The sequence below is a fragment of the Panthera onca genome, chromosome C1, assembly GCF_046562875.1.
Source record: "Panthera onca isolate mPanOnc1 chromosome C1, mPanOnc1 haplotype 2, whole genome shotgun sequence".
NCBI classification, from domain to species: Eukaryota; Metazoa; Chordata; class Mammalia; order Carnivora; family Felidae; genus Panthera; species Panthera onca.
The window spans coordinates 173856914-173883951 of NC_138346.1; the positions used below are offsets into that span (position 1 = coordinate 173856914).

The window sequence follows — 27038 nt, forward strand, 5'->3', positions numbered from 1 at the left end:
CATGAGCAAGAAATAAACTTCCCTGGGGTAAGTCACTGAGATGTCAGGCTTGTTTGTTAGGGGAGCAGAGCCCAGCCTTTCCTGACTGATACTGGCAGTGACAGATGAGGCAGGAGAGCAGGATGGGACTGTGAAAGACCCCTTCTCTCAGGCAAACGCCTCTCTGAACTCTTTCCTGGTCATAAAGGGGAGCCATGAAAGCTTTCAAGCAGGGGCGTTAACATGAGCAAATCTGTTACTTTTTGGATGAAATAGGCTACTTCTCAACATAAGGAGAAAAGAAGCCTGCTAAACTACATAAGGCAGAGAGAAACACACAGAACCCTTAGGCAAAAGATATATAGAGAGAGACAGAGACAGAGACAGAGAGACAGAGTCAGGCGTGGTCATTTCTTCTTCCACACCATCCAAGTGCCATTTCCCCCACAGCTAGTACAAGAAAGTCTCCCAGAGCGGAGCAGATACAAGGGAATGTAACACAGACCTGAGGTCGATTTCCTGTTGTCTGTGTGACCTGAGCCAGATACTCAACCTCTCTGGGCCTAGTTCCTCACATGTTAAATCCAAATAATAATATATGCAGCTGGACACAGTTGTAAGAAGAAACAGCATATTTCAATTCCTCAGGTGAATGCCTGGCTGGTGGTAGGTGTTTAATATGTGAAATTTATTTTTGCTCCCGTTGACATACAAAATCATTGAGAACACCAGCTCCCTGATTACAAAAGAAAATGACTCAGGGCCACAGAATAGAGAACGTCTCCTCCTTGAGAAAAGTAACTGGAATTGTCATCACTGTATCCCTAACACACACACACACACACACACACACCCCACCTCCATGCCCAGTGCTCACAGGAGCCGCTGGGTTTTCCTCTGCTGCCTGAGAAAATGAGAGGAGTGAAGAAAAGACTTCCCTGACATTAGCTGCTGTTGGGCCATTGAATCTGAACTCTCAGAGCCACAAATACCCTAAAGCTCTGGGCTATAAACCCAAGGCTGAATTCCCCTAAGTGCAGAAGCTGAAAAGCCAGAATTAGAAGCTACGTATGTAAATTGCTGCAGTTCCAACTTCTTGCCCCAGTCCTCAACAGGAGGCACGGGAAAGTGCTGACTTCTGCTCCTTTCGTCCCGGCTTCCTCCCCTCACTGCTCCTCACAGGAGCACACCTGCTCCTGCCAACTCACACTCCTATCCTGGCATTCCATCGAGGCTCTGGGAAACCCTGAGGCGGGGCAGGGAAGGGGGCTGTTAGGCGACCGCCTCCCGGCTTGGAGGCGATGATGCTGCACTATCTCAGCCCTGTGAGGTGGGTCTCACCGGCCCCACTTGCAGCTCTGAAGGATCCCAGAGAAGTTCGGCGATTTGTTCACGTCACACCCTGGCAGCTCCGGCCACGAGAGAACCCACGATTCCCGAGTTCAGTATTCTTTCCGCCATACACTTTTGTCCCGAAGGGGTGCGGGGTAGGGGGAGAATAGAATAACAACCGCGGAAAAGGAACCACTTATATGTGTCTAGCGCTTCCTAGAGGCTACCCAGGATATGGGCCCACCACCCGGCCGGGAGCGGCGAGATTTTAAATCCTGGTCCTATCCCTGACTCGCTCACTCGTTGCGTGACTTTTGCTGAGTGTCTCACGTTCTCGTTTTCCTGTAAGCAAATCAGGACCGGAGGGTGTGTGCGTGTGTCTGTGTGTGTGTGCGTGCGTGTGTGCGTGTGTGTAAAGTGTGTCTAAAGTGTGCTGGCATGTTGTGCGGGGGCGGGTAGTAGACGATCACCGGGGTTCCCCAAGTTTCGGATTCCCTATACGCTCGTTCACAACTGGAAGCTGAATTGCCCCCCAATTCCACCCCCTATAAAAAAAACTTCGCCATCGAAGCAAAACTGTGAACCCTCGCACCCCTTTTCCCTTGGTTTGGAGAGGGCATTAAGGGGTGCAACGCGGACTTAGCTGAGCGCCCAGTTTGGAGCAATACAAATCACTTGGTTTCTAGGCGCAGCCAGACAGCAGCGCTGTCCGTCGCTCGTGAACTTGACCGGGAGACAAACTTCGGAGCGTCCTCAACGTGGGGGGCCCACTGTCTCGAGACCGCCCCTCAACTTAAGCCCACTTTCGCTCGCCCCCACAGGGGACTTAACAGAGCCACCTTAAGGGCGGTGCTCCCGCCCCCCGGAAGTGCGGGGGGGCACAGAGCCTGGCGCTCGGCCTCCAGCCCTGCACCGAGGCGAAGTGCCCGTGGGGGACAACGAGCCCCCCAAGTGGGGAAACACCTCCCTCCACCCCGCGCCCTTGGCTGCAGACACCTGGCCGGGTTCCCGAGCCTTCCGGGTGCCTGCATCTCCTGCCTTCCCGCCCAAGCCCTGAATTTGAGCCCGCTTCGGTCAGAGGCGGCGAGAGCCCGCGTCCGCCCGGCTCGCGGCAGCCACCGTCACTAGACAGTCAAACCCCAAGACGTCAGCCCACAATGCACCGGGCGGGCCGGGAAAGACGCGCCGGGGAGGGGAGAGGGAAGAGCCGGGCGCGAGTCGCGCTGGAGGGGGAGGGGGAGAGGAGGAGAAAGAAGGGCCCAACTGTAGGAGGGCAGCGGTGCATTACCTCATCCCGTGAGCCTCCGCGGGTCCAGAGAAGAATCTTCTAGGGTGGGGTCTCCATGGCGACGGGCGGGCCCGCCCCCTTGAGAGCGACGCGAGCCAATGGGAAGGCCTTGGGGTGACATCATGGGCTATTTTTAGGGGTTGACTGGTAGCAGATAAGTGTTGAGCTCGGGCTGGATAAGGGCTCAGAGTTGCACTGAGTGTGGCTGAAGCAGCGAGGCGGGAGTGGAGGTGCGCGGACTCAGGGAGACGGACAGATACAGGCAGGCAGGCAAGACGGCAGCAGAGTCCGAGCTGCAAATCTTATTTTCTTTTCCATTTTCTCACCAACTGCCCAGAGCTAGCGCCTGTGGCTCCCGGGCTGGTGTTTTGGGGAGCGTCCGGAGAGCCCCTTCTCCAGCCGCCCCCAGGAGGAGAGCCCCGCTTCCCCGGAGCTGGTGACAGCGCAGAGAGCGGCGACAGTCTGTCCGGGGAAGTCCAGAGAGCCGCTGCAGCGGCAAAGAACTTTCCTGACCAGGCGGACAGGGGACAAGTGGCCCGAGTCCCGGAGCGAACTTTTGCAAAGCTTTCCTGCGCCCGAAGCTGCCGCGGCGGCGAAGACAGGAAGGCGGCGGAGAGAGGAGACCAAGGAGGGACGTGCGCTCAGTTTCACTCGCACCGGTTGCTGAACTTGGGCGAGCGCGAGCCGCGGCTGCCCGGCGCCCCCTCCCCCTCGCAGCGGAGGAGGGGACAGTCGTCGGAGTCCGGGCGGCGGACACCCGCTGCCGGCCGGCCACCGCGGGATCGACGCTGACTGCCGCCGCCGGCAGGGCCGCTGTCGCCGGGAAGCGTGTTCGTCTGCGGGCTCCCAGGGACGGCTGCGCCAAGAGCGCTCCGTGAGCGACCGCGACTTTTCAAAGCCGAGCAGCGCGCGCGAGCTGACAAGTTAAGAGTGCTGGCGGCATCTGAACCCTGAGCGCCTGGGAGCGAGCCGGTGAGCAGGGCGCAGGGGGGAGGACAGCCGGCGGGTGCGCGCGCCCCTCGAGAAACTTTCCCTGCCCAGGGCCCCGGGAGGGGTGTCCTCCGCTCGCCAGCGCGCTGTTGCGGCCCCGAAACTTCTGCGCGCAGCCCAAACTAACCCCACGTGAAGTGACGGACTGTTCTATGACTGCAAAGATGGAAACGACCTTCTACGACGATGCCCTCAACGCCTCGTTCCTCCAGTCCGAGAGCGGTGCCTACGGCTACAGTAACCCCAAGATCCTGAAGCAGAGCATGACCCTGAACCTGGCCGACCCGGTGGGCAGCCTGAAGCCGCACCTCCGGGCCAAGAACTCGGACCTCCTCACCTCGCCCGACGTGGGGCTGCTCAAGCTGGCCTCGCCCGAGCTGGAGCGCCTGATAATCCAGTCCAGCAACGGGCACATCACCACCACGCCGACCCCCACGCAGTTCCTGTGCCCCAAGAACGTGACAGACGAGCAGGAGGGCTTCGCCGAGGGTTTCGTGCGCGCCCTGGCCGAACTGCACAGCCAGAACACGCTGCCCAGCGTCACGTCGGCGGCGCAGCCGGTCAGCGGGGCGGGCATGGTGGCTCCGGCGGTGGCTTCCGCGGCGGGCGGCAGCGGCAGCGGTGGCTTCAGCGCCAGCCTGCACAGCGAGCCGCCGGTCTACGCCAACCTCAGCAACTTCAACCCGGGCGCTCTGAGCAGCGGCGGTGGGGCGCCCTCCTACGGCGCGGCCGGCCTGGCCTTTCCCGCGCAGCCCCAGCAGCAGCAGCAGCCCCCGCAGCCGCCGCACCACCTGCCCCAGCAGATCCCCGTGCAGCACCCGCGGCTGCAGGCCCTGAAGGAGGAGCCGCAGACGGTGCCCGAGATGCCCGGGGAAACGCCGCCCCTGTCCCCCATCGACATGGAGTCGCAGGAGAGGATCAAGGCGGAGAGGAAGCGCATGAGGAACCGCATCGCTGCCTCCAAGTGCCGGAAAAGGAAGCTGGAGAGGATCGCCCGGCTGGAGGAAAAAGTGAAAACCTTGAAAGCGCAGAACTCGGAGCTGGCGTCCACGGCCAATATGCTCAGGGAACAGGTGGCACAGCTTAAACAGAAAGTCATGAACCACGTTAACAGTGGGTGCCAACTCATGCTAACGCAGCAGTTGCAAACGTTTTGAGGAGAGGCTGTTGGGGGCTGAGGGGCAACAGAGAAAAAAAAAATTCACCCAGAGAGACAGACTTGAGAACTTGACAAGTTGAGAGAGAAAGAGAGAGAGAAAAGTGTCCAAGGACTAAAGCCAAGGGTATCCAAGTTGGACTGGGCGGCGTCCTGACGGCGCCCCCAGTGTGCACGAGTGGGAAGGACTTGGCGCGCCCTCCCTTGGCGTGGGGCCAGGGAGCGGCTGCCTGCGGGCTGCCCCGCTTTGCGGATGGGCTGTCCCCGCGCGAACAGAACGTTAGACTTTTCTTTAACATTGACCAAGAACTGCATGGACCTAACATTCGATCTCATTCAGTATTAAAGGGGGGAGGGGGAGGGGTTACAAACTGCAATAGAGACTGTAGATTGCTTCTGTAGTACTCCTTAAGAACACAAAGTAGGGGGGGAGGGGGTTGGGGGAGGGGAGGCGGGAGGGAGTTTGTGAGCGCGAGGCTGAGCCTGCAGATGAACTCTTTCTGGCCTGCCTTCCTTAACTGTGTATGTACATATATATATTTTTTAATTTGATGAAAGCTGATTACTGTCAATAAACAGCTTCATGCCTTTGTAAGTTATTTCATGTTTGTTTGTTTGGGTGTCCTGCCCAGTGTTGTTTGTAAATAAGAGATTTGGAGCACTCTGAGTTTACCATTTGTAATAAAGTATATAATTTTTTTATGTTTTGTTCCTGAAAATTCCAGAAAGGATATTTAAGAAAATACAATAAAATATTGAAAAAGTACCCCTCCCACAACCTCTTTTCTGCATTACCTACGGATTACCTATCTAGATGGAGTCGAAAGAGTTCAAAGAGTCAACTAAAATCACTCTCAGTGCTTCGTACTATCAGGCAGTGAAAACTGTTCTCTGCTGGACTTGAGAATAACTGTAGCTGAAGCTCTCATCAACTTATACTCTTCCCTCCCCCAACAATCCATATAGAGTTGCTTACAAAGGATAGTGTGGCCCTTCAGAAGGCTGAGGAAAGGGAGGTTGTGGTGGAGGGGAACAGACAGCCCACTGGGAAGTCAAAGAACTTAAAAGTCTGGTTCATACCGAGTGGCATGTGCTGTGACCATTTATGATGTTAGCAGAAATTTCAGAGTAGCTGCGAATTCTCAAATGAGGAACAGTGGCAGATTTTTACAAAAGATGTATCCTTCCAATTTGGAATCTTTAACAATCCCTAGATAAAAAAGATGGTCTTTGCTTATGAATATTTATAACAGCATTCTTGTCACAATAAACGTATTCAAATACCAATAACAGATCTTGAATTCCTTTCCCTTTACTACTTTTTTCTTCCCAAGCTCTACACTGAAGCTTTTCTTTTCAGTTGCTGGGGTTAACATTACTGCCAGCTAAAGTTACTGGGTAATTAAGAAGCAAAGAATTTAGGAAGAGTCAACACAGAATTTGCAATCTGGATGAAACATTCTCCCAGTTTCATTAATATTCCCTCCCCTCCCTCTCCCTCTCTCCTCCTCCCCACTCCCCTACTCTCTCTGTCTCTCTGAAGTAAACACCTATACTTAGACAAATTACCACTATAGCCATTTGCCATTTGGGATTCTTCTGCAGTTTATTTCTTAATTTGTTTCTAAAATAACCAGCCTTATTTAAGTTATTACTACAGAATCAGCCTTAAAAGATGGTAATCTATACAACATGGAAAAGATTCATACAAGAAAACATGAACACGAACACAACGATGAGATGTGTAAATCAAACCTTAGCTCTGGGGAAATGGCAAGCTTAAATTCTGTCTACAGGTATAACTTAGGAGATCAACAAGGCAGTATGCAACAAGGGAACAATTTTTGCTTGGTTGCTCTTCATCCCAAGAGCTAGTATGACTATCAAGCAGCAAAAGCAATTTGATATCCAGGAATATTTCACAAACCACTAATTGAGGCAGGGCTGTCTGCTCATTAGCAGTGCTCCAGTACCCAACAGGTCTGAGAGTGCTAATATCCTGCCTGTGGCTGTAAATCCAAAGACAAAGAGTTTCTCCTTAGGAGTGTATCTAGGAGTGGAAGAGATTGGACAGACTTGTAAGCTATCAGATCCACTCCGTTGTAATAACACTTCTTTAACAAAGGGTTACTGGGAGCAGAGCCGAGTTTGCCAAAGAGTGAATTTGCCTATGTCAGCAACCCGGAAGGTGAGTTGATTTTGACCATATGTAGGAATAGTCAGCAGAGGGACAATAAAGCACTTTGGGGTGGGGCTCTATGGAAGCTAAACAAGAGCCAACTAGAAAAAATAAGCAGGCTGGGGAATTAATTACCTGCAAAGGTAGACTAAGCCCAGACAACAGAGCAGCACAGAAAAGCCACACCACTCCCCAGCTTTATTTAGATTCCAAGTGTTTAAAAAAAAAAAAAAAAAAAGGCAGCCTGAAATTCAGGCCTCTCCCCACACTTGTTTGTTTCAACTAACATTCTAAATGTGTGTACATATATATATATATGTGTGTGTGTGTGTATGTATATATGCGTGTGTGTGTGTGTGTGTGTGTGTGTGTGTGTATATATATCCCTGAAATTCTAACCATTCTAACAAAAGGGGTAACAAAAAAAAAAAAAAAAACAAAAAAAAACATTGTGGTTGAGGAAATTAACCAATGACCTTTGGAGACAGAAAAATCAGCTAATTACTTGTAGACACACAAAAGTTAATTTTATTTTGGCACTCAGTGAGTTATTATTAATGGAGATGAAGCTAGTGGCACCTAAAACCATTAATTCACTTCTGATCTGTTTTATGTATGTGTATTTCCATCAGAGATTCTTAACACTTTGTGTCCATTGGGGCAGAGGGTTCATGAACTCAATGAAAATGCCTACAAAATCGTATATATGTGTACGTGCATACACACGCTCCCTTGGGGGAAGAAATCATTAGCTTTTATTTGGTTTTCATAGAGTCCCATGACTCAAAAATGTTTAGTAATTCCTAAACTTAAGGCCTACACACTCACTATGAGAAACTTACCTTTGTGTGAGTCTGAATCCCATATGCCTTTTCACCCTTCCATGCTTCTGCTTGTGCTCATCCATCTACCCAGAATACCTTTCCATCTGGTTCAGCTGATGAATCCTACTCATTCCTCATGGCTTGGCACACAGCACCTTCTCTATGAAGCACTCCTTGCTAACTCTTATCTTCAGGTGGAACGAATATTCCCACTGAGCATTCATAACATTTTATCAAAACTTCTATGATAGACTTATCAAAGTATTATTGTGAAACTCTCTGTCTCTTGGCTAGAGCCATATCCCACTCATCTGTGGACCCCAGACTACTAGTACAGTGCCTGGTACTAGGAGATGTTTATAAAACAACAAATGTGTGATGAGTGAACAAGCAATTGAACTTAAAACCTCCTCCAAAATAATTCCAGATCTCAATTTCTTCTAGTGAAATATACCTCATCCATTTCCAGGTATGCAACTCCAGATGGATTGAAGACCCCCAGAAAATTCAAGCCCAGCCAATTTTCAGTGAACGTTCTAAAGTCCAGTTTTCAATGAGTGTTCTTAAAATCATTACACTGTTAGCATATTCTTACAGCCACACAATGTCCATTCTCCCCTCTGCTAATGCAAGTGGGCATCTTACATAAAATGAGTCAGCCTGAAACATTAGGCGTGGAGGTGGGAATGGGCAAGGATACTATGTAACCATTAAGCAGGCACAAAAAAATAGTTCCAGATATGGCTTTATCAAAGCAACCACTTCATTGGCAATGGCAGAGAGGACTTTCTGTTTGTAACGTTAATGTATCTCAGGGGTCTCGGAGTTAGCACTTGGTATTTGCTGGATAGAGATAAGGATCATGCTAAAGTGTCTATTCCCCATGTCTTTTTATTGTCAGAGAAGATATGCATTGGTGGAACTAAGAGAAAAAGACAATGTCCTTTACTCTGTCCTACCCTTGCTTCCATGGGTCTTCTATATGGGTCAAGTGGAGTGTTGTGGAAGATGGGAACATGTTAGAATATGGGCTAGCCACAGAATGTGAAATTATTTCCTCCTAACTCTGGACTCTGGTCCCAGTTGTTTGCTTGTGGACTTCTGACATCCCAAAGAAGGGCATTCCCCCAGGCCTGGGTCTCATTGAGGCCCTATGCTGAGCATGGGGGTTCAACGATGAGCAAGACACAATCTCTGTTCTCCAGGAACTCCTAGTCTGGTGGGGAGAAGCGTAGAGATGAAGCACAAAGAGGTGCCAGATCTGGAAAGGAGGAACCGTTATCAGGATAGACTTCAGAGGAGAAGTGACATCTGAGCTGAGCCAGTGGAACTCACCAGGAAAGGAAGGTTGGAGGAGGAACTTGTGTGCAAGGGCACAGGGGCATTGGAAAACATGGCGTGTTCGGGAAGCTGTAAGCTGGAAATGAATGTATGAGAAGAAAAATGAAGGGAGATTTGAAGCAGGAAAGTTGAGGTGTCAGGTTGTGAAGTAATATCCATTCCATGCTGAGTTTGGCTGTCACCCTCTAGATGACAGAGAAATGTAGAAGAAAGCAGAGCAGGGTAATGGACTGTCAGCTTGAGAAAGATTCTTGCTGGTAACAGTTTGGATGATGCACTGGGGGAGAGGAGAGGCTGGGTAAGGAGGATAATACCAAGGACAGGATTCAGTTTAATTTAGAAGGTCCGTGGTCTTTAACGCCGCCCTGGGGTTGGGGGAGAGATGGGGAGGAGATAACGGGGGCCCAGCTCCGTTATGCCACATTTCTTCCTACACAACCTCCTGGCAAGCTAGGCCTGCGGAGGGATATCAGGAAGTTCACGCGACACCTTTGCTATTTGTCCTGAACTTAAGCTTTTCTCTTCACTGGGTCGACTTGACATCTAAAAGAAAATCCTCTTATAAAATGGTCCAGAGGCCACCTGCTTAGTGTCAGGATGCTCAAATAAACAGATGTAAAAGACAAAGACTTGTGACCTCACCACTGCAGGCAGGACCCAAGCCTGATTTTATCTTGTCCCCCATAATTGACTAAGCTCCGTGGGACTAACTGACCCAAACTATACAAACATTTCGACGCAAATGAAGAGACCAGTGTTTTTACTTACATTGGGGAATTGCATGATTAACACCTTACATTCATGCGACACTCATTTTATTCATCAAGCAGCACTAAATTTCTATTTTGTGCCAGGCACCAGGAATACGATGGAGAGTGAGATCCACAGGATGCCTCCCCTTTTGGAGTTTTTATTCTGTAAGAGACACAGGAAATCGAAATCACCACTAAATGTATGATTCTACACTTTGACAAGCACAGTGAAGAATTACTGAGCACCGTGAAAGAGAAAAACTATCCAAACTGGACCGGAGGGGCGGGGGGGGGGGGGGGGGGGAGGTCTTTCTACAGAAATACGGGAATTGACACTTCCTAGATGATGAGTTCATCAGGTGAAGAGCAGAAGAGAAGGGGCAGCAGGTGGAGGTGCAGCATGAGGGAAAGCTTGGGAATGATTTCTGGGCACCCTAGGGGTCAAGAGATGGTCGACTTTCCTGGAGCAGAGTGAGCAAAGGAAGCTTGATGCGCAATGCGATTTGTACCAGTTCACACTCCTATCATTTCCAAAGTACTTTTGTCCCTTCCATCTCATTTCATTTTCACCACTGCTCCGGCTACGTCGTTGTTAGAGGCCGTGTCTCGCGGACACAGTGACTGAGGCTCTCAGTGAGTCTTAAGAGCTTTTGACAAGGTCCCTCAACCACTGGCTGGTTTCAATTAGGCTTCAAGAACCCTACTCTTCTCCTATATTGTTCCAGGAACCAGATGCCCTGGTGATCCTGGGTTCCTTACCCAGAGCACGTCCCTGCTTCCACATCAAGGACCCCGAGGAACTGAATTAGTCATCAGAAGGTTCTTTGATGTGCACACCATCTGAGCAAAGGTAATCAGATAGTCCCCTGGGATATTTCATCCATGCCACAACAACGGGTAGTGAACTCTCCTTGCCCTGCTGTGAACCCCTCCTCTCTGGAGGGGCCAGAACACTTACAGTCCTGAGAAGCCCTGACAGTTTCTTGCCATGCAAACTTCTTCCATGTACATCCACTGAAGAACAGTGCCTGATGGTTGCCTCGTTATTGGATTACCAGATCATTAATTTACAGCCTTCTTAGGTTATTGCTACTCACTGGCTACCTGGACAGAATGTGTGTATTTCCTAGATCTCAGGACTGTCAGTCCATCAGCAGAAGCTGATGCCTAATCTCTTCCAGAGAGTTGATTCATCCAGGTTCATGCTCAGAGGAAGGGATTTTCCCTGACCTTATTGTAAGTCCTGGAAAAAGGTGGGCAGGAGCCTGGGCTGTTATATAATTGACCACACTAACAGTTAGGATGTTTACAGGGGCCAGTAACAGAAGACACAATTTAAACAAGAGGTCCAGACATGAACCAATCCAGGACTCAATGACCTCGTTCACTGACATCATCATGGGCCTGGGGGCTATCTTTTCATGTCACCATTCGTGGTGTGTCAAAGAAGTTCCTTGTGTGGCCTCAGAATAGCTCTGGCAGTTCCTGGCATCATAGGTAAACACAATAATCACTAGCAATGCAAGGATGTTTACTTTAATCTTTCCCTTGGGGCACCTGGGTGGCTCAGTTGGTTAAGCGTCCAACTTCGGCTCAGGTCATGATCTCACGGTTTGTGGGTTCAAGCCCCACATCAGGTTCCGTGCTGACAGCTCAGAACCTGGAATCTGCTTCAGATTTTGTGTCTCTCTCTCTCTGCCCCTCCGCAGCTCAAAATCTTTCTTTCTCTGTGTCTCAAAAATGAGTAAATATTTTTAAAAATTTCTTTTTAATCTTTCTTTTTATTAGCAAGAGAAGCCTTTCCTAGAAGCTGCCCACCTCCACCCCAGTAGACTTCCCCTCACATCCTGTTGGTCAGGAGCAGGTCACATGCATATATCCTGCAAGGGAATGTGACTACCATAATTGGCCTACAGTCATGATTCACCCCTTGGGATCACCTTTTTCTAAGCACATGGGAGAGTGAACACAGAAAGTTATTTTTAAAATAAATAAAAAATCAAGGCTCTGATAGCAAGAAAGAAGTGAGAAGGAGGATGGCTTTTGGGTTGGTGGATGGTCATTAACACCCTACACAAAATATTTCCAGCTCTCCTCTTGGGTACAATGTAGGGTAGTACTTCCCCATCTCCTACCTCCTTGAAGGTGGGTGAGAGGCCATGCAACTTGTGTCAGCCAATGAAATGTGAGCAGGGGTGCCATCTGTCATACCCAGGCAGAAGCCTTAAGGGCAAGTGAGAGATTCAACATGCTTCCTTTTCCCAGCCTTGCCAACTATGGAAGCACAGAGACGGAGTGTCCATTAACCTGGGTCTTTAAATAATGACAATGTAGATCAGCGTCCCTCCCCCTGCCCAGCACATCTACAATAGACATTTAACAGGAGCAAGAACGAAGCCTTTGTTGTTTTAGGACACAGGGATTTGAGAGTTGCTTGTTTCTGTAGCATCGTTTAGCTCTTCCCAACTCCAATAGGAACCAACAGTATCTTCCACAAGTATAATAAAAACACCTGTATAATATTCATAGTAGATACCATTTACCACATTTCTACTATGTAGTAGGCACTGTGCTGGGTCTCACAAGGCAAATGAAAGGGCTGGATTTTGTAGATGGGAAAATGAAGCTTCAGGCCTTGTTCGTGTTCGTGGAATAAGTGACTGGTGGACGCCCAAGCTGAGTTCAGGTCTTCCTGACCCTAAAGAGCTTATACACACATGTCCCAACTCCTGAGTAGTAATGCCACATGAATTTATATCCCAATTGAGCCTCACAACCTTCCTGCCACAGACACTGTTATTCTACACTTCACAGGGCTGGGAAGACACTAGAGTCTCTCCCTTTCCGCTCTTCCTCATTACCCTTCCAAATATATGAAGAATCAAAGTATTTTACGAGTTAGAGGGGACCATGAAATTTGGAGTCAAGTGTCTAGGGGTTAAATCCGGGCTCTGCAGTTATACCTAGAGGAGCATGGAGCAAGTGCCTTAATAGTGCCAAGCTTCAATCCCTTCGTTTATGAAAATGAGGCCGGCTGTGGCTACCTCAGAAGGTTACCAGGAGGATCATTTAATGTACAGCCCTTATATAGAGTAGGAAAGCAAGAATTAGTCATTTTTCACTGTAGACTTGTTCATTTAAGAAGAAATAATCAGGAACCCCCCACCCCGTACCCCCAGCCAGTGTGCATACACACACACACACACACACACACACACACACACGTCACCCTAACTGAAATGCAAACATTTCCCACTAAGATTCAACAAGGTCTCAGAGGGCTTGCTTCTTGGTCATATAAGGGCTGGCAGGTCCTCTCTACGGGCTAGAGAAAAGTTTTGTTTCCCCAGCTGCACTCACAGGGGAATGCTCTGCAGGCACGGTATTGGGAACCTGTTTGGCTTGGCTCAGAGACCTGTCAGCACATTCAGGAAGTGAAGTCAGAGAGAGGCAGGATTTCAAACAGAGCCAGCTTCACACAAATGCCCAGGCAGTGAAATGCCTTATCTAGGCAGGGTGCCTATCAGCCCAGGTTGCCCTGGGTGCCGTCAAAGAAGCCTCTGAGAATGGCTCTGGGCCAGAAAAGGAAGGAGCAATCTCTGGCACCCAGGGGAGGGCTGTGACTTCCATAGCAAAGAAGCCAGAAAGCCTACACAGGGGTCATCTCAGCAATCCCCATGTCTTGGGCAGGGGAATGACTAAGCCCAGGCTCCCAGCGCTTGCTGGTTGGAGGGGCTCATGTTTATCTCCCTGGAGACTTGAACTCAAGTTTCAGGAGGGGAAAAAAGGAGAGGGGGGGAATAGCAAAAGGAGGGACTAGGTTAGAAGTGCTGGGGAGGGGAGGGAGAGAAATGGATGATGCCTGACAGCATGTGGGACCTTGAGAAGGAGCATGCTACCATTCTCCAGCTGTGCCCAGGAAACAGTGCAGCGACTAAGACCTGAACCCTAATCCCAACTTGAACATTTCTAGCTGTGAATGGGAAGATAGTTAATTTCCCTAAGCCTCAATTTCATTATCTATGAAGTAGAGATGGTAATATCTACCCACATTGGGTTGTTGCAATGATTAAAGAAGCTGATATATGTAAAAGGGCTTAGCTTAGTGCTGGCAAATCAGACGTGCATCAGTTAGAATTTTATGGTTGCAAGTAACAAAAAAATTCAGTTTAAGTAAAAAGCAATTTTATTGGAATAAATCAATGAAAAGCCATCAGCAGAAGTAGCTCTAAACCTGGCTATATACAGGGCTCACATGGTATCAGCAGGCTTTGATTTCCCTCCCTCACTCAGCTTGCTATGGGAAGTGTTAGCTTCCTGTTCAGGCTCCGTGTGATATTGTCCAGCAGACCCCACTCTCTGTCCATAAGGAAAAGTAAGATGGAGATGGCACTTACTTGCCTCCTCCCCGGATGGTGTCTCATTGGTCTGATTGGGTCTCATATCCCTCCCTGAACCAATCACCATGGCTGAGGGATGGGAAGGGACATACTGAGTGGCTTAGGTGTAGGTCAACCTTCAATACTAGGGTTTTGGAGTCCCATCAAACCACAGAGTCGGAGAAGAAAGAGAGGGAGGAAGAGATCATCAAAGCAATGTCAGGACTTGCAAAACAGTAGATGCTAGAGGTCAAACAGAGTCCTGATGGACTCTGGTCCATCTATTTTGTGATTACTCTTGTTACTCTCAACACATTTTACAGGCCAGGGTAGAGGGGCATCTAGTCCCCTTCAAAAGCTGGGTCAAGATTCATGATCCATTCTTGAATCTCTTACAACAAGTTGGGGGCTCCAGGTACAAGTTATCAAAGCATACTTCTCTGGATGGAAAATGTTCAGGAGGACTATATTAAACAATATAATATGTAAAAATACTCTGTAAAAAATAGCTACTTATTAATATTGGTTGCTGTTGTAATATTAACTCATCTAGGCCAATTAGAATAGAGTCAAAGATACTCGGGGCAAGACTATGAAATGTCGGGAAGCCCATCTATTCAGGTCTGTGTTTTTCTCTACTCTCCTACTCATTGAACTGTATCAGTATTGGTATCTACAATAGTATTTCCACAATTCAATTGTTGAAGTAGTAAAAGTAAGAAAAAAAAATCAATAGACTGTCTCCATGACTGAATTCTGAGAAGAATCCAACGCGCCATGAAATATTTTTTCTCTCCTCACAACAAATCAAAGATCTTTACATGAAAGATCTCTGAAAATTTCTAGAACTGGTTATAAGCATAAGAAGTGAATGATATATCCAGTGTTGCAAGTGTGAGATACCAAGAAAGGTTGATGAGTCTACTGTGTGGCTTAAGACATTTCTAGGAGGTAATACCTAACCAATTCTTGGTGTATATGGCCAAAATCTTTCTGCCTTAAGATACTAACATGGCACTGAATGATCATCACTCTCTCAGAAGGTAATGTTACTGTATTCATCCTCACTCAATGTTTATCGAATGCCTCCCCGGTGCCAGGCACCCACTAAGCACTGGAAGTGAGAAGCTATGTAAGGCATCAATCCTACTATCAAAAGCTAATGGCATTCAATATATTAATTGCTGTGACAGACATAAAAACAATGTACCTTGGGAACAAGTACCCCACCTAAGGGAGTTGAGCAATGGCTTCACTGAGAAGCCGACTTGGAATTGTATCTTAAAAGAGATGAGTGGGGGGTTGACAGAAAAATGGGGGGATAGTGTTTCAGAGAGAGGGGACATCAAGGACTAAGGCAAGCAGGACTCCAGGGCCCATTAGCCACGCATCAACTGTTCATGGACAAAATGGACAGAGTTCCTGCCTACTTATTGTCAGGTAAGGAAAAGACATATAACAGATCATTAAAAAGATGATCACAATTGCTTATGAAGCCCAGCACTTTGCAAAGTGCTGAAAGATGTGCAAACAATATTACTGTAGATACTATGAAGGCACTTCCAGAGCATTCAGTGGAAGGGTGGGGAGATGCTTGACTCAGTCTGGTCATTAGGGAAGGCATCCCCAAGGAAGTGACCTTTAGACTGAGACCTGAAGGAAATTAGTCAGGCATATGGGAGTGGGTGGGGAGAGCATTCCTCTCTTGGGCAAAAGCATGTGTTAGAAGTAGCCAGAAGACCAGTGTGGTTAGAATGTAAGGTTCCCTCCAGGGGAATCAGAGGAGGGGATGGGAAAAGAAGGAGCCCATGGGGCAGGTGGATCCAGATGGTGTGCAGTTTAATACCACATGTCCAAATATAGTATCTTAACCCTCAGGTCTCAAACAACCAGAGAGGTTGGATGACAGTGAGCAGAGAACCCAGGCGTTTTCTAAAAGTCACACATTTCATGCTTCAGGCAGAAGATCTAATTCCTGGCTATAAGAGACTGATCTTGATTAAGCTGTTTATGAAGCTCTTAAAATGCGCCCAGGGGCACCTGGGTGGCTGAGTCGGTTAAGTGTCTGACTTTGTCTCAGGTCATAATCTCACGGTTCGAGGGTTCAAGCCCCGTGTTGGGCTCTGTGCTGTCAGCATGGAGCCTGGAGCCTGTTTCAGATTCTTTGTCTCCCTCTCTCTCTGCCCCTGCCCCCACTCTCAAAAATAAATACACTTAAAAAAAAAAAAAGAGTCACATGTTTTTCAAAGAAAAAAAAAAAGAAAGATGTGCCAGGAGGAGTGGTAAATGCCTCCTGTGCTACGTTCTTTCAACCTTAACAACAGTCCTACTAGCTAGCTATCACAAGCTTGTTCCCAGGAAGTCGGACTCAGACAGGTCCCAAAAAATGGCTACGTCCTCATGACTGTAAGAATCAGGAGCAGGGTTTTGCTCTAGAATTGAGCTCTTGATCATTCTGCCTCTGAAGAAATCAAAATCTTTAGATATCTTGACAACTTCAACGGCTCAGCAATATCACCCTCCCTCCCTGAGTGGTGCTTCAACAGACAGTCGGTTTACCAGAAACCCTAATTCCTTTTCCTTCAATGTGAAAGGTGAGTGGGGGACTCCAGGGACCTTTTAATTTTCTCTTCCATCCATAGCTAGGCTTTATGCCCCTGCTGTTTTGAATTCCATTTCAAACAAAAAAATAACTAAAAACCATTCTCCGCCAAGCCATTTGGATTTAAAACAGACTGGCAGAAACCTGGAAAGAGTCAAGATTCTCCTTAATATATCAAATAGAGCAGCCAGCGCCAATCTGAGAGGCTTTGCTCCATTTTGTAGAGAACAGGCCGTATTTTGAAAATGGATGAGTAAGGTTCACTGTTGCGACTTGTTTCAAGGTCTGGAGGCCAGGCCTGGTTTTGATCTGACAGGCCTGGGTCTCCAAACATGGGTTATTCCTTTGCAAATGCTCAGAGGGGCGGCTGGCTCCCCAGGCACAGACCTGGAGCAGTGTCCCTTTGAAGACTTCCTCCGTGGGTCTTAAGTGGGATTTGGTGCCCATTGTGGAATCAGAGTAATGAGCTCAAAACTAATGTTTTTCATTACACCAGCAAATCAGTCAGCCCCTGTGTTTGCTCAGGTGTGCAGCTGTGTGCCCCATGCCCTGATCTCTATATAAGAACAAAATAAATATTTTCAAAAGGAAGAAAGAATTGAAGATGAAGGAATGTCACAACGGGTAAGGTAGGAAACGCGAGAGAAAGGAGACTCTGGCCTCTTTAAGGTGAGCTATATTTGCTATCTACTCTCTTTACTAATTGGTCGCCCTCTAGTCTGTGAAGAAAAAAAAACCAATGGGCTAATGAAGCGACAAGATTCATCCAATTAATTGGGGCTCATTCGGAGACTCGAGCAGTGCCGGTAGATGGCGCCAGAGGGCAGACACAGCGCTCTCCCTTTCTGGGGTGTAAAGGACTGGAAAAAGCCCAGCCAACAAATTTGGCTGGGACCTGGGACAAATCATGGGCGTCGTCCGGCTTCAGAGGGGACCAAGTATAAACACATTTTTTTTTTTTTTTTTTTTTTTTTTTTTTTTTTTTTTTTTTTACAGAATAAGGAAGCATATGCACTGGAAATGTTCTTGCTCCACCAGCCGGAGGCCTGGAAGTGAGCACCAGATACTGTTTACAGGGCAGCTCCTATTTCAGAATGAAGAATGAGGCTCAGCAGGTAGGGAGGCCTTGAGAAAGAGAACCGAATTTCCAAGAAGCCCACGCTGCGACAGAACTGTGGAGAGCCCGTCTCAGGAAACTCGCTGGATAAGACGATGGAGGCTTATGTTGTCAGAATAAACCCACCTGCCTCCACAGAGGGACGAGCTTGGTACTCTGGGGGAAATATGAAATGCTAGAATTGGCCAGAACTGGGTTAAGATGCTGCATGTGTGACCTTGACCAATTCTCTTTCCTTCTGAGCAACAGTTGACTCATCCTTGGAAAAGATGCAATACTTGTAAATGGGAGACGAAATTTGATTTATGGAAAATGCTTAGCACAACACTCGGTACTCAGAAGTCTCTGAAAAACTCTTCCAGCTGTGGCATAAAACCTCTTCCTATGGGAATTAGAACAGTCAGAAAGGACAATCTTCCCATTAGTGTCACCACTGCATCTGATACACGCTGATTCTCTTTGGGCTTATCACACTATTTTGCATTCTATTTATTTACACAGGTCCTTAGACTGGGCGCTCCTTTAAAGTAAGGACTGTGTGGTAAAATTCTCCCAGCATTCCCAGAATCTATCACGCCCCTGGAACATAACATCTGTTGAATACATGAGCTTTTCTTGTGAGCAACTTGTTCCAATCCACCAAGCTAGATAATTCAGATACAGAATAATGGCCACATCTCACTTTCTTTTTCTTCACTGTGTTCGGGAAAGAAAACAGAAAATACTACAAACCTGGTGATGAAAATCAACTGTGAATGTTTTGTTTTAGCCAAGGACCAAATAGAAGCCAGATGCTAAGCAACCATTTTTAGTATTGGCCAACTCAACCAGCCAAGATTCAAAATAAATTCCAAGAAGAATTACAATACGAGATGTAATTCTATAAACTGAGTGTCACAGGTTAAGCTTTGGGCATGTGGCATTCTAGTCTATGCAGGTCAGAGGGACAGATGCTAAAGGAAAAAAACCGACCTGAATGGAAGCAAATGACAGGAAGCCAACAGAATCAGGAATGCCAGCGTGGCCAATACTGGCCAAGGAGGGAATGGGAAACCACAGAGGTTGGCTCTTGTGGTCAGATAGACTTGGTTCCTAAGTAGCCCCTTTGATTGGGGCAAGTTACTTAACTGCTGAAAGACTCAATCTCTTGGTTTATAAAATGAGGCATATTTAGTCAGGATCAGTTAACCTATGCTGCAGTAACAAATAAACTCTGAACTCTCAGTGACTTAGCAAAACAGAAGTTAATTTCTCACTCACCCATAGTCTCACCCAAAGGCGGGTTCATGGGAGCTCTTCTACATCCAGTGACTCAAGGATCCCATTTCTTTGTATCCTGTGATACCTCCATCTTATCAAGTGGCGTCCAGGGTTACTACAGCATGGAAGAGAGAATTGGAGAAGGCACACTGGCTCCAAAATGCATTAGTACAGAAGTGACATGTCATTTCTGCTCTGAGCCCATTGTTCAAAATTAGACATCGTCCCAACCTAACTGCAGGGGAAACTGAGAAATATGGAGGGGCATGGAGATATTTGGGGAGCACTATATATGTCTGCCCCACCATATATATTAAATATTTAATTGAAATAAGTTCATCAAATGGATGAAGAAATTGTGGTTTATATACACAATGGAGTACTACATGACAATGAGAAAGAATGAAATATGGCCCTTTGTAGCAACGTGGATGGAACTGGAGAGTGTGATACTAAGTGAAATAAGCCATACAGAGAAAGACAGATACCATATGGTTTCACTCTTATGTGGATCCTGAGAAACTTGACAGAAACCCATGGGGGAGGGGAAGGAAAAAAAAAAAAAGAGGTTAGAGTGGGAGAGAGCCAAAGCATAAGAGACTCTTAAAAACTGAGAACACACTGAGGGTTGATGGGGGGTGGGAGGGAGGGGAGGGTGGGTAATGGGTATTGAGGAGGGCACCTTTTGGGATGAGCACTGGGTGTTGTATGGAAACCAATTTGACAATAAATTTCATATATTGAAAAAAAAAAAGAAAGAAAGAAGTTCATCAATCAGGAGTAGACTGTGTCACATACAATAGAACAACCAAATAAAAAGTTAGAGATTTATTTCCTTTGCTATAAAAGAAGCCTAAAGAGGTGGGGCAGCTCTCCAGTCATCAGGAGCATAGGCCCCTTCTACCTTTCTGCTCCACCACTGTGTGTGGCTTCTGTCCTAAAGTCACTTCATGGTTACGAGGTGCCCTCCAGGTGCCATGGCTACATTCCAGCCTAGAGGAAGGAGAAAAAGATCAGAACTTTAAAAAGACACCCTACCTGCTTTAAAAAGTTTTCTCTGAAGCTCACCCAGCAACTTCCATGTAGACTTCGTTGGCCACTCCTAGTCACAAGGCAGTGTGTGATGTGTAGTCTTTAACATTTGTGACTGGGAGCGTAAAGGCTGGGAAGGCAATGAACAGCCTGTGCCATAACAATAACACTCAGTTCATGGGGTTACGGTGAGCACTTCATAAAAGTGAAAAAGCTTTGAATGGGAGCTGACCATTATATGTGTCCAATAAATGTCAGATATTGTCATTACTGATTTTAGTAACCACGTCATCATTTAGGAAGCATGATCTCGGTGGCCACACCTTAAGGACCTGTCAAAAAAAAAAAAAAATGGAGCGAGTCTTTGGTCTTAGGAGGACTTGGAAGAGCAAGGCAGGGCATGAGAGCCCCAGACCCCGCGTTAGGGATTAGGACAGGGGAAAGCATTAGCACTCAAGAGAAGGGACCAAGGTGGAATATCATTCTGATGGGCTGGGCCAAACCATGGGGGAGCTGCAGGTACAGGAGGGAAGAAGCCGAAGGTGGTAGCAATAGGTTTTTTCTGGGGCTGACTCTGGTTACGAGAGGTAAATAGCAGAGAGAGGAACACAGGAACTATGGTGGAAAAACAGCAAATATCACAGTGACTGCCTTGGTTGGCACCTTTAGAATCCAACGCCTCTGTACCCTCAACTCTACGTATGTACTCCCTTGCTTGCTGACCTCTCTCCACCTCTGTGAGATGATCTCACCCTTTCACTTGGTTTCTGCCACCACAAATCTCAGCCCTTCTTAATGCTACTGCTTTCTCTCAGCACCTATTTCCTGAGTGCTTATCATGGCCAAACTTGGCTTTTAGTACGAGGGATAGAGTGGGGAATAAGACAGGCAACACTCCTTGTTTTGTGAAGTCTACATAGCATGTTGGCCTTTTCCTTCCTTGAACTGGTGCCTTCTAGGTAATTCCTCAGCCTGGCCCCTGGGACTTCCTCTCTGGTATCCTTCTTACCACCTTATTGGTCTTAGTCTTAACAGCCCTATTAATCACTAAAACCCAGATATAAGAGGGACAGTTTAAATCTACATCCTACCTTCATTTCCCACTTCATTTGGCTCAGAAGCACGGCAGGGCTAAGTGTGTGGCCGGAGGCATTTGTGGTCTCATCAGGAGATTCTGGAAAAGAAAAAGCCAGAGTGACAATAGTCAGACCAGCCTATACAATTCCAAATCTTTAGGTAGAACAAATGAATAACTACTTGTGTCATTTAAGGTTCTTGGGTTGCAAGCAACAAAAACATAATCTAATTAACGGAAATAAAGATTTACTGGAAGGATATGGGGCATCATGAACAAGATTTGAAGGACTAACTGAACAGTCAGACTTCAGAAGAGACAGCTTCCAGGGCAGCTCAAGAACTTTGATATCCATGCCTCTGCTAGAAAAAATGGTCCCTGATCATATTACTGTGCTTTTTCTGTCTCTACTCAAGAGACAAATTCCTGAGAAAGAGGGAGGCTATTGTTCTGGCTTGCGTTACATTTCTACCCCTTCCCACCTGAAGCCCAATTAATAGTTTCTACCAAATCTACAAGGAATAGGAACCAGCAGTATCCCAAAGCGAAACTGGGGTATCACTACCAAAATGGGGAATGAATGCTGGGTAGGCAAATACAAGGATGTCTACCTTCACACTCTGCGTAATTCTCCTATTCCCAAAGCTATGGCTTTAGGGACATTTCATGAAGACGCATAAGAAGGGGTCCACCTGGAAACATTTTCAGTTGCAGGGAGCAAGACTGTGGCCCGGTTATAATAAACTGGATGCTAATGTTGAGAATTTGGAGTGACATCGATAGAAGTAACAATTACTGATCATTTAATAATCCAAAAAATAAAAGATTTTATTTTTTTGTATTATATGGGTTTTTAAAAGTCTGATCTATGTTTTTGTCATTGTCATATTATTGATTTTTTTTCAAGTGAGTAATGTGTCCACATGGTTCATGCACCTTCCTCCATCCTGCCTCCTGGAACACGGATGTCTCCATCTTGAACCTTCAGGCCTGCCCTTTCGGATCATGAGGACTAAAACACAGGAATGGCAGGACAATGTGCTAGAAGGAAGGTAGGTTCTGGTGACCTTATGTAACAGAGACATTATGTTAGCCCTCCTCTGTATTGTTCTCTCTCTACTTTTTTTTTTTTTTTATTTGAGAGAGAGAAAGAGAGAGTATGAGCAGGGGAAAGGGGCAGAGAGAGAGAGAGAGAGAGAGAGAGAGAATCCCAAGCAGTCTCCATACATGCAGGGCCCAATACCAGGACCCTGGGATATGACCTTAGCTGAAATCAAGAGTCAGACGCTCAACTGACTGAGCCACCCAGGTGCCCCTGAATTGCTCTATATTTTTATGTAATAGAGAAATAAGCTTTTACCCGTTAAAGCCACCCCCTGTTTTGGGTTTTTCTGTTATAGCCAAGCCTAATTACAATTGCTTCTCTGAGGTTATACCTCCAATAAGTGATGGAGCCCTGATTCTAACTCAGTTCCAGAGCCTGGACTCGATGAGGCCAGAGAAGCACCCTAGGTGCAAATTGAAGGAGGCTCTCACTCTGAGAGTCATGCAAATGCTGACCGTACACTTGTATGATGCTGAGAATAGGTGCCTCCTAACATTCTGCAGCCTGGGTGCTTCTCAGCCTCACCCTGCTCTGCTTCATCAGCTTTCAGAGCCCATGCTTTTTCACATCACACTCACAAGACAGGGCTGAAGATTGAATCAACCTAGCAATACACCATGACTGTGAGAAAGCACCTGGTCTTAGTCTGAGATTTAAGAAGTGCTTTTTCTGATATTAACTATGAGATGCAAGGTTGTAAAACTTTCTGACACCTCCATTCCACAGCACCCCTGCTATTTCAAGAGCTAGCTTTTATCATTCGCTGGCATGGGAGTAAAAAGCCCCTTCTGAAATACCTCACCCTCCCGCCCTCCCATCCGCTTTCCAGGCAGGCAGTCTTGTTTATATATCATTTCTCCTGGATGAATCATCTGCAGCGAGGGTACAGCTTCCACTTGTCCATGAGAAACTGTTCAAAACAATCCTTTCTATTCTGCATAAAATCTCAGGAGTAACAATAGATATTCAAAATAAGACTGCTACTTCTCAGCCTCTAAAAGTCAGGGAACAAATAAAAGTAACTATGTGCCATCAAAAATCATTTTGAAAGAAAAAACAAAACCTCCCTGTGATTGCTTCTTTTTTTTTTTTTTTTTTTTTTTGAGCTCCCAGCCTCCACCTTCTTTATATTATGCTTCCTGCAAAAGCCTTCCAGTTCCTTTTGCTTCTGGTTTGAAGGTGTTATTTTCACATGACGCTTCCTGAAATCCATGCAGAGTCATCATGGGGGGAAAGGAGAGGGCTGCTTTAGGGGCCAGAGGTCAATTGCCATTTGCATCTTAGGGCTCAGCTGGGCTTAGGTTAGGGGGAAACATAGAGTCATTTCTCAATAGTGTGATATGCAGAATTTAGGTAGTGGTGCACAAAGACCTTCCAAAGAAATACGTTTTCTGTAGATCCCTGCCAAACTCTCAGGAACAGAGACACTGTAGGTGAAGAAACAGGGGCTGGAGAAGGTCACAGAAGTGGAGAATGGAATCTGGATGATGGCTTGCGAAGAGACACTGCCCTAGAGTCTTCACATTAATTCTCACAGCCCCCCCTTCAAGGAAAGCGTTTTCATCTCCATCTTACAGGTAGAAAACACAAAGTTCAGAGAGCTTAAATAACTTGCCCAAGATCACACAGCAAAGACATAGCAAGTGGGGATCCAAATCCAGGTTGACCCGACTCAATACCTCTGCTCCTTCAGGTGTGCTTTGCTGCCTGCAAAAGCTCAATCTATTTCTTATTAGAGGGAAGATCAGCAAGGTGTGGTTAAGTCAGGAAACCGAGGATCTAGTCCCAGCCTGGGGACATGGGAAAGAGGATTCCTTTCCCTCTGGGCCGCCGTGTTCTTACTTCTAGGACAAGAAAGTAGAACTGGATGGTCTTTGGCTGCTTCTCCTCCCTGACAATCTAGGTTTCCATATCTACTCCCATCAAAGGCATCTAACAAAAGCATAAAAATAACAGGAAGGGTGAGCCACAGGCAGGATCCCTCCCTGTGGGTCAGGAGTCCAGGAAAGGCCAGAGACAGACACTGCAGGATAAATAAACTGAACTTGGTGTTCTTTGCACTCTCCCATTTTTTCATCAACCTTTCCAGCCCCTGCCTCCACCATCCGGGTACTCTGCTCCTGGCCTTACCACCTCCAGCCCGCCCCCACTTCTGGCACCCCATGTGGGCTTGCCTGGATTCCTGTGGTCCTGAGTTAAAAGGCCTAATTCCTTTTTTATCTAGCCAACTGGATGGTTCCTTTTTGCAAATTATCAGAAGGTGCTTCTCCAACTCGGGTGGGCATAGCCCTGAATCAGGATGTATGACTTGACAAGCAGAGCACAGATTGCCTTTTAGCTCCTGCCTTCCCCACTCAGCCAGATGCCCTGTGCAGTGCACAACTCACACAACTGTATGTGGCAGCCCTGGGATGAGGCCAAATATAGTACTCCATTCATCCAATTACACATGGCAGAGAGGAACCTAGGCAGTATCTTCACCATTTTCTCACCTTCCCCTCCCATGTTCTACTCACCATACTACTGATTTAGTCCCCTCCCTGTGCTTCCAGATTCATCTCACACTGTCTTCCTTTCAGCTCTTTCCCCCTCCCCAGCTCCTCAGGAAAAGTAGCACAGGCACACACTCTTCTCTCTACCTGGAGCACTGGTCCCTCCCTCTTTGCCTATTAACTCCTAGTCACACTTCAAGTGCGTCCAAGGTCAAGCACTGCACCTCAGCAAGGCCTTCCCCGATCCCCCTGAGTGGCCAGCTGCCCATATAAGTCCCTCAAGACAAGGAAGGGCCTTCTTTCCTGTGTGGCACTCATCAGAGTTACCGTTCTGTACGTATCTGTGAGATCGTGTGACACTGTTTCTCTCCCTCCATCCGGCTAAGTGGGGAAGGCAGGAGCTAAAAGTCAATCTGTGCTCTGCTTGTCAAGCCATATATCCTGATTCAGGGCTGTGCCCACCCACGTTGGAGAAGCACCAGGCATCACATGGTCCCTGAGCTCATTGCCATATTCCTGGCCCCTCAGCATGGTGTTAGGCACACAGTATCTACCGGATAAGTATGTGTCCAATGAATGCAGGTTTGTCTGACTTGGGGAAGCCACCATTTAGCAATGATCACTTTTGAAAGTCCCCCAAGTGACCTACTAGTTTAACATCCCCAAACTGGGGGCATAAAAGAAAGAAGAGCAAATCATAGAAAATAACAATTGGCAAACCACTCCTCCGTAACTGGCCAACTCTGACGGCATCTTCTATGAGGCATTGTGCTTAACAGGTTCCTGGCAAATGTTTGTTGGACCAGTGAATAAAATCCCATCATTCAAGGCGCAGATTAGATGCTACACCTGCTAGAAAGACTCAGAAGTAATCTCTCTGTCCTGTACAGATTCAAAGCATTTCGTCATTCCTTCTTTGGTGATAGTTTTGATCTTGTGTTGAGTTATTTGGGGATCTGGGTGCCCCCTCCAAAAAAAAAGAGTTATCTGGGTATATGTCTCATCTCATAGAGCACTTTGTAATTGCCCAATTGAATCCTACTCTGATCTTCCATTCCTCAACACCTAGCACAGTGTCTATCGTGTTCAAATAAGGTTTGGCAAAGGAGCAAATGCAGAAATGGATGATAAATCATGCCTGCTTAGCCCTCTCTCTCTCTCTCTCTCTCTTAGGGATACAGACTGTTAGTTTGAGTGTATTTCTGACTTTCCTGATACTATATTCTCTTCAAAAAAAGCTGAGGGAGATGATTACTTAGGATTCTTTCAAGTACTTTAAATTAATTAATTCTTTATCATTTATTAAGGCTCCATTGTGGGGAGCCAGGTTTTTGTATCCCTCTTCCCAGTTAAGCATTTTCAGTCTGGATGATATCAACAGCTTTCTAGTTCAAATCAGAGAACTTCCAGTACCAGATACGTGCCTCACGCATGCCAGAGGTTCAAAATCCAGCTTGGGGGATCTCAGTACCCACCTTAAAATCATCTAGGTATATGCCCTCTAGGTATATGCTATTTAATAACTATTCCATAATCTATGCCATCTAGGTATATGCTATTTAATAACTACCAACACTTTCCTTGAGTTTCTTGTTTGTATCAATTGAAAACATGCGTTAATACATATAAAATCTACCCCTCTCATTAGGTCTCTGATTGAAAGACAATTTAGGTAATGTGTCAGGACAGTGGAAGTCTCAACTCTTCTCTAACCATGAGCTACCCTTAGGATTCAAATATGTGTACTGAACTATCCCTAAGAGTTGCTGAGTTTTAGGGTGGAGAGAGACCTTAGAGGTTATTTGACCTAAATGCCCATTTTACAAATGGCAAAACTTAAGTCCTAGGAGAGGAAGGGAGCAGCCAGGTGGGTCATGGAGTTGAAATGCACACTAAGCTTTGGAAGTCTTCAGAGTTGAAATACTTATTGGATCTCCTGGGATGTGAAAGGCTTTTTAAATACTTTATCACTGGTTATCTCAATAACACCTCAGGAAAGATGCATTGCCCACATTTCATAGGTGAGGAAACTGAGCTCAGAAAGCTGAAATAATTTGTTTCAGTGTCTACTGTCTGCTAGATCTTCCAGATAACAAAGCCGGGGTCGAAACCCCTGTCTGTCTGAATCTGAAGAT

The 27038-nt window shown here is 46.8% G+C and overlaps 1 protein-coding gene and 1 long non-coding RNA gene across 2 annotated transcripts in view; one reads left to right on the forward strand and one right to left on the reverse strand.

Annotated features, from left to right (window-relative positions):
* The first annotated feature begins 2761 nt into the window (after positions 1 to 2761).
* Positions 2762 to 5511, forward strand: JUN (Jun proto-oncogene, AP-1 transcription factor subunit). The gene has a single exon (XM_060625320.2). It carries the CDS (start codon positions 3742 to 3744, stop codon positions 4744 to 4746), a length of 1005 nt encoding a protein of 334 aa, XP_060481303.1. The 5' UTR covers positions 2762 to 3741; the 3' UTR covers positions 4747 to 5511.
* Positions 5512 to 19102: 13591 nt separating this feature from the next.
* LOC132673328 (uncharacterized) overlaps positions 19103 to 27038 on the reverse strand; it is a 28725-nt gene continuing 20789 nt past the window's right edge. The window contains exons 2-4 of the long non-coding RNA XR_009607988.3: positions 21323 to 21405; positions 20104 to 20192; positions 19103 to 19314 (exon numbers count right to left, since the gene is read on the reverse strand). This is a non-coding gene — a long non-coding RNA (uncharacterized LOC132673328). The remainder of the gene's footprint in view (positions 19315 to 20103; positions 20193 to 21322; positions 21406 to 27038) is intronic.